This window comes from Mizuhopecten yessoensis, unplaced genomic scaffold (genome assembly GCF_002113885.1).
Source record: "Mizuhopecten yessoensis strain PY_sf001 unplaced genomic scaffold, ASM211388v2 scaffold5547, whole genome shotgun sequence".
In the NCBI taxonomy this organism is placed as follows: Eukaryota; Metazoa; Mollusca; class Bivalvia; order Pectinida; family Pectinidae; genus Mizuhopecten; species Mizuhopecten yessoensis.
Window position 1 is genome coordinate 290,159 of NW_018406103.1, and position 12,015 is coordinate 302,173.

Consider the following 12,015-nt stretch of genomic DNA (forward strand, 5'->3'; position numbering starts at 1 on the left):
GGTGTGTGAACACTTGGGTTCAAAACGGTAATATCACAGAGGACAGTTGGTGGCAGTATAACAAGGTCTTACAGTAGTTAATTCTTCTTTTCGAGTCAAAATCGTGAAAATTCATACCTGGGTTAATGACCAGCAATACTGTAATATTTTCATACATTCTTACCAAAGTGTGTTGCAATACTCTGTCTCAACATCTCTGATGGCAGATGGAATATTTATTTCAAAGATTTTTACTTGTGCTACGTAACGCACTGATGAAATATACCAAAATATTCACCCATATCGTAAAAATAGTAATTTTCTCGCTTTCGTTTAGTACCAAAAAGGAAATCTGAAATGAGACACACTGATGAAATACACCAAAATATTCACCCATATTAATTATAAAAATATTAATTATTACTCACCAAGAAACCAAGAATATTCTCATTCTGTAAGCACTTTGACGCGAAAATTTAGTATAAATTGATTTTTACGGGTATTGGACAATGCTGTTTCATATATAAATATAGGGAAAGTGTAGTTACCCCCCTTGCCTAACTCTTACTTGCCATCGTCATTCTATGTCTCGTGCACCAGATGCACATGGTCGCATCTTTGGCCCAGCCAGCGTGCTTTGCATTTTCTAACTCCTTTTTGTGTTCCATATAGTTAAAATGGTCTCTGAATGAGCCAGCACCTCAGATACAGAACCCTGACTTAGTGAGCTGGTATGTCAAAATCTTACCTTCTTAGTGAACTTTTTGATGATCTCTGAATGAGTCGGTACCTCAGAGACAGAACCCTGAAGTGAGCTGGTATGCCGAAATCTTACCTTCTTAGTGAACTTGGAGATGATCTCTGAATGAGCTGGTACGTCAGACTCTGGATTGGAGCTAGATTCTAATACTGATTCAGACTCGGTTTCCATAGACTTCTCCATGCTGGAGTTCGGAGATTTCATGGTCTTTTCCACAGCAGATTGGAAGAACTCGGCAGATGGAACACGCTTACAAAGTACAGCAGGTGACTTCCTGATCATCAACAGTTAATATATAATTATAAATTACAGTGCTTTTTATACCTTACTTAAAACTGAAGAGGCTAATACATCTATCCAGCAGTTTGCCCATGCCTGGTAATAAGCCCATCCATAATTTTATAGAAATTCGAAAATTGTCAAATGTTATTTGATCGTCCTGTGATAAGCCCACACTGTAATTTGAGACAGAAATTATGTGACAGCTCCCTTAAGCTTGACTTATTGCAGATAAATACACTAATATGTTATTGAAAACAAGTGTCACAGTCATGTAATACAGGTTGACACAACACACAGGTGAAATATAAGGGCATTATGTTGGGGTGACTCAGATAGCTATATAGGGACACATTTCATTTAGAATTTTGGCAGCCATTTTTAAAGGCACAATAGAAAGGTAAACATATCAATTTGAGCCTGAAAAACAACACACAGGTGAAATATATATGCAAGACCACACACTTGTGTTTTTCTAACGAATCAGAAAGCACGAGTTTATTATATACATCTGCACAATAAACTCGTGCTTTCTGATTCGTTAGAAAAACACAAGTGTGTGGTCTTGCTTTTATCACATACCTTCTGTATTTGGTAGAGATTGATACAAAGATTTTATAAACTTTGATATTTTTTGCAAATACCGGGAATGTTTCAGTTCGCCATGACAGGGGGATTTCCATAAAAAGTAGTTCCGGCTAGTAGCTGGTAAATACAACATTCCGTTTTGCACATGTGCAATACAGAACGTTGTATTTCATGGTCTGAAAATTGCTCGTATTACTATAAAAAGATTCAACAGGTATGTTATAAAAAAATGAGCGTTACGTCAGAGTCACTCAGATAGGGACAAATACAGTGACACAATATACAAGGTCACACATATGGACCAGTTTAAGTATACATACCTTGAATTTGGAGATTTGCCAGTCGGTGATTTGACAGCAGAGCCTGATGGAGATTTTACACTTGACAGAGATTTTACACTTGATGTGACAGCAGAGCCTGATGGAGATTTTACACTTGACAGAGATTTTACACTTGATGGAGATTTTACACTTGACGGAGATTTCGAAGAGTTCTCTCCTGTCGAAGCAGACTGTTTCACAATCACAACCTTGTTCACCCCGGATAAGTCCACTTGTTCTAACTTACCACTAGCACCAGGGCTTGTGTTTACTTTTGGTGGCAATATGTTCAACCGTTGTTTGGTTGGCGTAAGAGTTTGGGATTTTGGCGGATGCTGGGTTTGATCCCCATCATCAAGATCCATCACTAAATTATCCATGTCGGAATCCGTCTCGACCTCCATCACAAGATTTGGTTCATCCACATCCATTTTATCAGATACTGATGTGCTTGATTTCGACACATCAGTGTCTTTCGAATCTACATCACCCAACTTGGAATCAGATGTTGGTTCCAGTACAATCAAACTGGGTTTGTTTTTGTCCGAACCGTGTACATTTTTTTCTGGTGAAGACGGTTCTTCTTTCTTATCCTTGTTTATACTCTCCGATCCATCCTCTTTCCCTTGCTCCGCTCTTTCCTTTACCATGTCCTGCTGTTTATCAGTTGAATCCTCGGTCTGCTCCTTTCTCGGGTCGTCAGGTGACCTCTCCGACTGGTCCTTTCTCAGGTCGTCAGTTGACCTCTCCGACTGGTCCTTTCTTTGTTCATTATTCAACTCCTCTGGTCTGTCATTTTTCTGGTCATCAGTCTTATTCACTTTCTGCTCTGTTGATCCTTCTGTCTTCTCCTCTTTTTGAATAGATGTTGTTTCATTAACTTTATCCCCACACTCTGCATTTGTTGGTTTCTTTTCATTTTCAACCTCCTCCTCTGCTTTTTGCGATTCATCCGCCTTCACAGATGACTTCACAACCTTAGTGTCAGTTTTTTCTTCGTTTTTCACTTTCGTTGAATTTTCATCTGATGATGTTGTTACAGACTTATTTTCCTCTGAGGAAATATCGGCTTCCATCGCAACATCATCTTTCTCAGTTTCATCGCACACATCCTCTTTTTCATCGTCTTCTTTATGATCTTGGTTTTCCTCATCTTCATCCTCGTCTTCGTCTACCTCATCATCATCATCAGACAAAATTGAATCGTCACTCAATCCCAGCTTCTCCTTGCAAGATTGAATAGTCTTTAGCAGATTTTCGTGGTAGATCTTTTTTGAGGGAGACACACTACCTTCATGGCTGAGTTCAGCCTCACCGTCATCAGTCTCCATCTTGTCACCGAGATCTGACGCAGCATCAGAGCTCGATTTCTCCTCCGATACATCCTCAGAAATTACTGGATCCTTAACAGAATCTAACTTGTCATGATCAATCTTTGTTACATTGTCCTCACAAACATCACTACTTTTTTGGCTCTCAGTATTATGTAATTCTAAATGGCTTTCGACAGCTTCTTCTGCTTCATCATCTAGACTGTTTGCGTTCATTTGTGTTATCCTGTCCTGTACTTTGTCAACAATACTGACCTTGGCCTTGTTATCAGATGGCGTCTGGAAAATGATCTTCCTATTGCCATCTCCTTGCTTGAAAATGATAGTATTGGCCTTGTCCGATTGAAGCTTCACCACTTTAATCAAATTCGCAGGAATGACCATACCTGGTGCGACCTTTGCCGTAATGACCTTGCTAGGAACACGATTTGTCTGTCCTACTCCAACATCAGTTTTGCTCGATGCATTTGCATCTGCACGATTTTGAGAAGCATCTACGGTAACGCGTCGCGTTGCAATCATGGAAATATATTTACTACGAACAGCATCAGCAGTTTTCAGCATCACGGACTGTCTATCTGCCTTGGATGGACTGTCAGAAATAACCTTACCTGGATACACGTTTTTGATTGTGTACGATTTCGGTTTCGGTGAGAAAGCCAACTTAGCACTGTTGGCCGCCTGCCGACCTTTCCTGAAGGGTTGCTTCATTTTGTTGTGGAAGTAGATATGATTTTTATCGTACGGCATCCTAAAACTTGCATATTCAAAGTGTCCGAATTTCTCCCTGGAAACAAAATAGTTATAATTTATTATTATGCTTGTTGATTTTTTTGGCAAATCAAATATGAAAATGAAATATTAAAGGAACAAATAAACATTGATTCCACTTGTCGTAAATAAGGAAACCATTTTTTTTGTTTATCTGAGATTATATTCATGTTTCTCGAGGGCACTATTTATTACCCTTGTGGTACATAGAGAAACACAATTTTTTGTTTTTCTGAGATTAACCATGATTCACGAGGGCAAAGCCTGAATTAAACATGATTAATTGAGGAGAAAAAATAAATTGTGTTTCCCTTCCACAAGGAAAGTAAATATTTTATTATGCCAAAATAAAAACAATAATCCAATAGTAAATATGATCAGGTTGACACACAATTTTTGTCATCTGCTTCAGTTATTCAGAAGAGTGATGGCTTTTTACTAGAAAGGCTCCAAATAAGAGACATATATTATCAGGGCAACATGAGTGTTCAAGAACGACAAGATGTTTTATAAGCCCTTCATGTGATCTGGTGAACCTCATCCAATCAGACAGGCTGTTGCAAAGATGAGGTATGAAAATAATAATAGTTTCCCTTGCATTTAATTTTATTAAAAGCCTTCTTCCTTCTAAAGTATCCATATTGTACTTTAAAGACAAAAATATCACTAAAATTCCTGAACAATTACGAAAACATCCACAGAAACCATTTACTTGTGTAGGCCTACATAACAGACACTTGATGTTTACTGTTTCAGCAGTAAGGATGAAAAACACATGCATTTCAATACATAAGTGATTTAGTTCTAACACAGATATCTATACATATGATCAGACTGGTTGTCATACTGACTGACAGGTAAGTGGGGTGGATCTATAAATAAAGTGATGTGAAGCTAAATTCATATCAACAACAAGTGATAATAATAGAATTGAATTATATAGATTACTGTATAACATGAAATGTTCGCTGTGGATAAACATTTGTGCTTTTCGTGGTTGCTATGGAACCACGAACATAAATACAACAAATTTGAATGATACACGTGTCTACTGTTTGTTAATTAAGGATATCCACGAAAGTTTAAACCACAAAACTATCTAAATGTCTTCAAACCACGAAGGAAAGTATCCAAGTATTTCGTGTTATACAGTATATAGCAGGAAAAACGGTGCATCAAGAAAACATGACAAAAACCGAAAAAGTTACATTAAGCATTTTGCTTAATATCACGGTAAATGTACGGTACTATATAATTTCCCCTTCCCCTAAAATGGACAGAAATTTTATTTCATTTTGACAGGAAATAAGTACCTAATTTTCTGTATGTGTATTTCCAATTCATCCATAGCATTCTCAAATCCTCCTCTTTTGTTTTTGGCAGGTGTGGGGATTTCCTTGGACAGCATGTAGACCTGCGACGTAGGAACCCATGACCTTCAAACAGAAACATTCAACATTGATCTCAAAATAATGTAATCTTGGCTATTTCCCCCAATGATTGACTATTCAGGTTATATTTTAAAACCCAAGAAATAGACAACACAAAACGTGAGGAGGTCATATACCCCTATATTTGGAACAGCATTTGTATTCCTATCTTCTGATTGGTTGAAGTTGCTTGGCAATGAAATTACAGCGCAATGTTGGACATTTATTTGTTTAACAGGAATGAAAAAATATTCATTATCTATATACTAGAACGTGTTCTCTGGTGTTTTCTGTTAATTCAATTATGAAGAATAACCCTAATTAGTTTTTTGAGTTTTAAATTATATACCAAAAACACCGTGTTCATTTTCATACACTAACCACTCGTTGGATTTATGCAAAGTGTACATATTTTTTTGTTATATACTGTACAACCCTAAAAAGAGTTACCATTTAATTCTTTAAAAAAAACACCATCTTGAATATAAGTTCACATAGCACAACCAGTGATTTTTTGTTATGCTTGACTTTTCGATGACTCAAGTACAAAATGCACTCAGTCACTTCATGTTGAAATACTGCTGTGGTGTTTTAAAATGGGGAAATATTTGTATGTGTCCTTAGCAACATTATATCATTAAACAATAATTATAATGTAAATGAAATGGAATTTGAATTGGTTGTAACCTTTTCAATTCATTAAGGTATTGGTCTTTACTCTGACTAGATCTTAAAATAATTCGCAGTTGATCCTTCAACGAAAAAGTGTGAAAATAGCACTGCCGCAAAAACTACTCAGAGTGTAGTATTACGTACCTGTCATGGGCTCCGAAGAATCTGACATCCACCTGGTCGTCTTCTTCTCGCAGTGCCTGCCAAGAGTAAGATATATTGCAGAATATACCGTCAGTCATGAGAAATTACTGTAAAGATAGACCGAATCTTTAACTCATTCACCCTTAAAGTCACATTTGAATCTTACCAAATCAAAGTCTGGAAAAGTCCAGTTTAAATATGGAGGGGTAAATTAGTTATCGAGACCATTTTTATCAAGAACATTTTGTTTAGAAACAAGAGACCAAAAGGGGCTGCATCGCTAGCCTGGATATCTAAGCAATCATGGCAAAATATTCACCAAATGAGACCCAAGGGAATAGGCCAGACCCCAAGGCCAATCCTTGCAGCATATCTGTATCAGATTTTTCATACCCAGCAATTTTATGTATGGTTATACGGTGGGGATCTCAACCATTTCCAAGTAATAAACTTTTTTTGGCCCCACCCTTTAGCCATGGGGTCAGCCCCATCGATTCGTACAATTTTGAATCCTCCCCTCCCATAAATGCTTCAGACCAAATATGATTGATATCCAGTGCATAGTTCTACTGAAGTCGTTTATTGCAATATAGCCAAATTGCCCACTTTTGCCCTCCCCCCTCTGCCCCCAGGGGGATCAGGCCAAACATTTGTACAATTTTGATTCACCACCACCTAGGGATGCTTGATATCCATCTCTTAGTGGTTAAGAAGAAGAAGTCGTTTGAAAAAATTGTTGATGTACAGATGACGGATGGATGACGGACGGACGACGGACGCCATGGTATGGCATAAGCTCACCTAGGTCTTTCGGACCAGGTTAGCTAATAACTTTATCAGTTTTATGTGATTTCAACTGCCTTGACAGCACACTTACCATTGACAGTTATTCCATAATTTCTTTTTGTATTAAAATGTTTCCTGATATATGATGACAAACCAAAATGTCCCTTTCTATATCTATGCTCCGACTTTGTTACTGTATAACGTGAAACTTTTGCTCCATCAATTATTCACCCTTCACCGGTAAAATCAACATTCACCCTGTGTTTATTTCACCATTCCAATGTTATTACTATACATGGTTAGTTGTGAACAAGTCTCATTATCATGATAAATTTGTCCTCGTTGTGGAGGGTGAAAAGGGTAAAACTTCAACTTTAACGACAATTTCGGATATACATTATTTCTTCAGTAAACACAGAGGTCAGTAGATGTTGTTCGTACCTTTGCGGGCCAGAATGGATAGCCCTTCAGTTTGGCCCAGACTAGTGTGTGTGGTGTTCTCTGCAATAGGTGGATATACAAAACATCTTATTGGTCATCAATGTCAAATGAAAAATCATGTATTTCACTAATACTTGTATCATATTCAGTGTTTATGTACTGAAAATGAGCTCGGGAACCGTAGCTCAAGATTCGATCAATTGTTTTTTCCTCTCTTAAATTTCACATCTTCTAAGGTCCAATAATGTAAACCTTTTAAAATTCAAATAAAGCTGATCGGACCTTGAGCTTCGGTTCTCACTGCTAACATTTTGCGTGGGATAAAGAGTTTTCTGTAAACCATTCAGAGTATGTTTGTGACTCAAGAAAGTGAGCTCCGACTCTTAGGTTTCTAAAACAAGTCTCTTTGACATGTGTTTTGACCCTTATAATTTCAATGAAAATGTTATTTGAATTCTGAAATTGCGAAATGTCAAGATCAACTGAGAGCCCTGGGGATTAAGGATTTTGTGTTATACTCGATCATGAAGTAAAATCTCTCACAAGTTATTGTAGGTAGCCTATACAAAAGACATCCTTTGTTATTGTTTCTTAAATACATATTCAGGTGACAAAGTCATGAAAAACCGTAACCGATATAGAATCACACGCGATAAAATTCTATGATCCAACGTCAGTGTAAGTAACTTGGTGCACAGGATCTGCAGGTGTTTCGAGCATAGAATCCTTTTTTTTTTTTTAACAAATTAAGTTAAATTCCAGAAAATTTTAGCCCTGAAACCCTACATATTAAAACCTGGCAGTGTATAATCTGACCCTAAATATTTATTCCAACAAAATGTCTAATCAAACAAAATATATGTACTGTAAACCCATTGGTATGAAACTATGCAACTATCAAATAAGACCTGTATAAAGTGTATTTCAACATCCTGTCTAATGCATCTGACTTATATGTTGCATAGGACAATATGTCAGATTATCCAGATTTCACTGTACAGTGTACAGTTCACCAGTCTAAACCAAGCAACAACAGGACTAGTATGATATGTCCAATAACATATAGTTTTTCTATTTTGATCAGACAAGTTCCACTCAAAGTTTTTCAGAAATACCTACACAGGTTTCGCTGAACCACTCGTCATTCTTACGAACACAAGAGTTCCAGTAACAGTCCGGGCACAATTCTACCTCGTTCATCTACAAAGGAAAATACATAAAACCTTTAATACATACAACCAATATTTTTTTCAGTAAACATTGGTTTGGTTTAGTTGGTTTGTTTGTGTCTTATGTCCTATTAACAGCTACTGTCATTTAAGGACGTGCCAGGTTTTGGTGGTGGAGGAAAGAGGGAGTTCCCGGGGAAAAACAACAGACCTACGGCCAGTACCTGGCGACTGCCCCGCGTAGGCCTCAAACCCTCATCCAGTGGTGGAGGGCTAGTGGTAGCAGAATGTCAGACGCCTAAACCACTTGGCCCCCTTTTCAGTTAAGAAGTAGTTTCCATTTGGAATAAGATTCATCAGTTTGGTATGAAGATAATAAAGACTAAGTTTTCGGCTACATGTAGAGGTTTCTACAAAATTCTTCCAATCAGTAAGAAATTTTTCATTTTTTATAGTTATCTGACCAGAATGAGAAATTGGGCTTGAGCACACAATCTAAGTTTGAGCATGAGAACAGTTTTATGACTAAGGGCCGAGACTTTCCGTAGCTTTTAAAATTTTAAAATTTTCTGTTTGCAAGGTTTTCAGGGATTCTCTAGAATTTATTTGTCAAGTCAAAATATTTTACAGTTATGCAAATGTCTTGCTCAATCCTCTGAATTTATCTGCAATATTTATAAATATATCTAAATAAAACACTGGAAATATTATAAGTCTAAATATCACGTAGATAACTATTACCATACCTCATGTTTACAAATCTTGATAATCATCTTGGCACTACTGGTCAGTTTGTGATGGGCTACATAAAATAAACAAAACATGAATTAAGCTCAAATAAAAACATATTAAGGGCTACCAAGTGAAAATCTGATAGTCAGTAGAGAGGAAAATTGATTGATTCAGCTATGTTTTTTAATTATCTTCTTTAGCATTTTTTTTTCAAACAATTTGTTTTGGCGAAAAAAACAAAAGAAAAAAAAACATGCACTTGTCACTTAAAAGTCACCTATGCTAAGTTTAAATATACATTGTTTATTTAATGTATTATTTTGATCATAAAGCTTAAAAAAAATAATAAGAGAAACTGCTTCACAGGCTCACGTTTAAAAAAAAATATTTTCCAGAAACTTTGTAGAAGTACAGTACTGTCAACAATTAACTTACTGCCATTGAAGATGATACAATTGTGAAGAATCCATTTGGCGTCGGCGAGGAACGCCTCAGTGCAACCATACAGTTTCTTCTTGATATTCTGGGGAAAAAAACACAATTTACTGTTTAAATTATGTTGATTTAGGAAACTGATACATGATACATAAAATTTGGGATCAGTGGGAGGAAAATGTGTGTTTAATTAATTATAATACATCAACTCCTTTAAACCTTTTGATTTTTGTTTTAATCTGACCAGTGATGAATTCTATGATAGATGTATCAACACCACTTTCAAACGATTGACATTAAAAAAAAGTTTTACCATCATTAATTAACCCTAGTTTGAATTCTGTATAACAGGAAATTTTCGCTGTAGTTTATTTATTTTTATTTTTCGGTCACGAGCCCGGCGTCCTACCATTAGAATGCCGTGCCTCCTAAATACAGTTAGCATATATTACTGTTTGTAACGTCACGTAACATTGTCACTACGAAGATTTAAAATAAGTACACATCAGTATTGAGTGACATACCAACATTTATCTTCAAGTTATAAGATATCTTTCATGTGTTCGTGATTTTCACAGGACGAGATGACCAGACAACATCAAAAGTCTCTGCAAATTTAATCCAGTTAACATCGTTTTGGCCCACTAGATGGGCTGTCATCAGAACCCATTTCATGTTGTATGGTCATCTCTTCTTGTGAATTTTTATTCCTTTCTTTTATTATGGCCAGACTGGTGAATTTTATTTAGGAATCCATCAACTGGTTTACGCAGAACTCCACTGGACATCCACTAATGCTTATGAGGGAAGCTAAATTATAAACATGCACCTGGCTACCAAATTTGTTTAAATGATTGACCTTCACCAATGTTCAAGGTCACGGGGGTCCAAGGAGTTAAAACCTTTAAACTAGTACAAGTTTCTAAATATTACCGTTCAAGGAAATCTGAAAATTGAATATCATTAAAAATAAGATTTGCATTGGAGGAAGAAATAAAAAACTCTACCCTTTCTAACTCTCCCAGATCCATGGCATTGTAAACATAGTCTGTGTAGTAGGGAACTGCACCTAGGTCAACAGGCTTCATAAATGGGTCACTCTACAAAACAGATCACATCATCAATCTCTGTGTAAACAAGAATGAAGACAGCAGGCTTCAAGTGCAGGTCACTTTAGAAAGTTTCTGGAATGAGTTATTTTACAAAATAGGTGACATCATCGATACCTGTGTAATGATATAGATTTCACAACAAAACAGATGACATCATAAATGTCTGTGTACTTATGTTTAACCCTTTCACCACTGTAGACCATAATGGACTCATCCAGATCAATGCATGGAAGAGTCAACTAAAGTTACATAGGTGTGAAAAGTTTAATAAATCAAATGGCTCCAAGAACAGGTGAAAATGTGCTACGCTATAGTGATATGTATTATGTATTTATATGCACACTGTTTTACATTCTTAATCAGCATAGACAGTGTTTCTATACTGATTCTACACTGATGTCATGGTGTAACATGACTTATAATTACCCCTTGGTGAGTATAATCCCTCTAGTGCATACCTCACTAACACAGAGTGTCTATACTGATTCTATACTAATATCATGCTGAATGTGCCTTACTACTTGATGTGTCATCTTGATCAGCATATAAATCATTTCTATACTGATTTTATACTGAAATCATTCTGTGACATGCCTAACTACTTGATGAGTCTCCCTGATCAGCATTAACATAGCATATCTATAGTGATATCACACTGACTATGACTTATCCCTTGATGTGTCATTCTTGATCAGCCTATTCAGCATTTCTATACTGTTTCTATACTGAAATCATTCTGTGACATGCCTTACCCTTTGATGTGTCATCCTCTCCAGCGCCTACTTGAGTAGTGTACACAGGGTGTCTATGCTGATTATATACTTATATCATAATGTACCATGACTTACCCCTTGGTGTGTCATCCTCTCCAGCGCGTACTTGAGTAGCGTACACAGCGTGTCTATGCTGATTATATTCTGATATCATGCTGTACCATGACTTACCCCTTGGTGTGTCATCCTCTCCAGCGCGTACTTGAGTAGCGTACACAGCGTGTCTATGCTGATTATATACTGATATCATGCTGTACCATGACTTACCCCTTGGTGTGTCATCCTCTCCAGCG

General features: G+C 36.7%; 1 protein-coding gene across 13 annotated transcripts in view; it reads right to left on the reverse strand.

The window, feature by feature from the left end:
- The window catches only part of LOC110450900 (protein kinase C-binding protein 1-like), a 67,882-nt gene that overhangs the window by 13,178 nt on the left and 42,689 nt on the right, over positions 1-12,015 (reverse strand). For 10 of the 13 annotated variants that reach the window (XM_021498683.1, XM_021498682.1, XM_021498684.1 and 7 more), the window contains 9 exons: positions 10,845-10,937; positions 9,838-9,925; positions 9,417-9,472; positions 8,621-8,701; positions 7,502-7,561; positions 6,275-6,330; positions 5,342-5,464; positions 1,927-4,044; positions 815-1,013 (listed from right to left, as the gene is read on the reverse strand). In XM_021498683.1, coding sequence (XP_021354358.1) covers positions 815-1,013; positions 1,927-4,044; positions 5,342-5,464; positions 6,275-6,330; positions 7,502-7,561; positions 8,621-8,701; positions 9,417-9,472; positions 9,838-9,925; positions 10,845-10,937 — 2,874 coding nt within the window. Of the gene's footprint in view, positions 1-814; positions 1,014-1,926; positions 4,045-5,341; positions 5,465-6,274; positions 6,331-7,501; positions 7,562-8,620; positions 8,702-9,416; positions 9,473-9,837; positions 9,926-10,844; positions 10,938-11,797; positions 12,003-12,015 lie in introns of those variants that run through there. The other 3 variants (XM_021498686.1, XM_021498687.1, XM_021498690.1) reach the window with 3 other exon arrangements.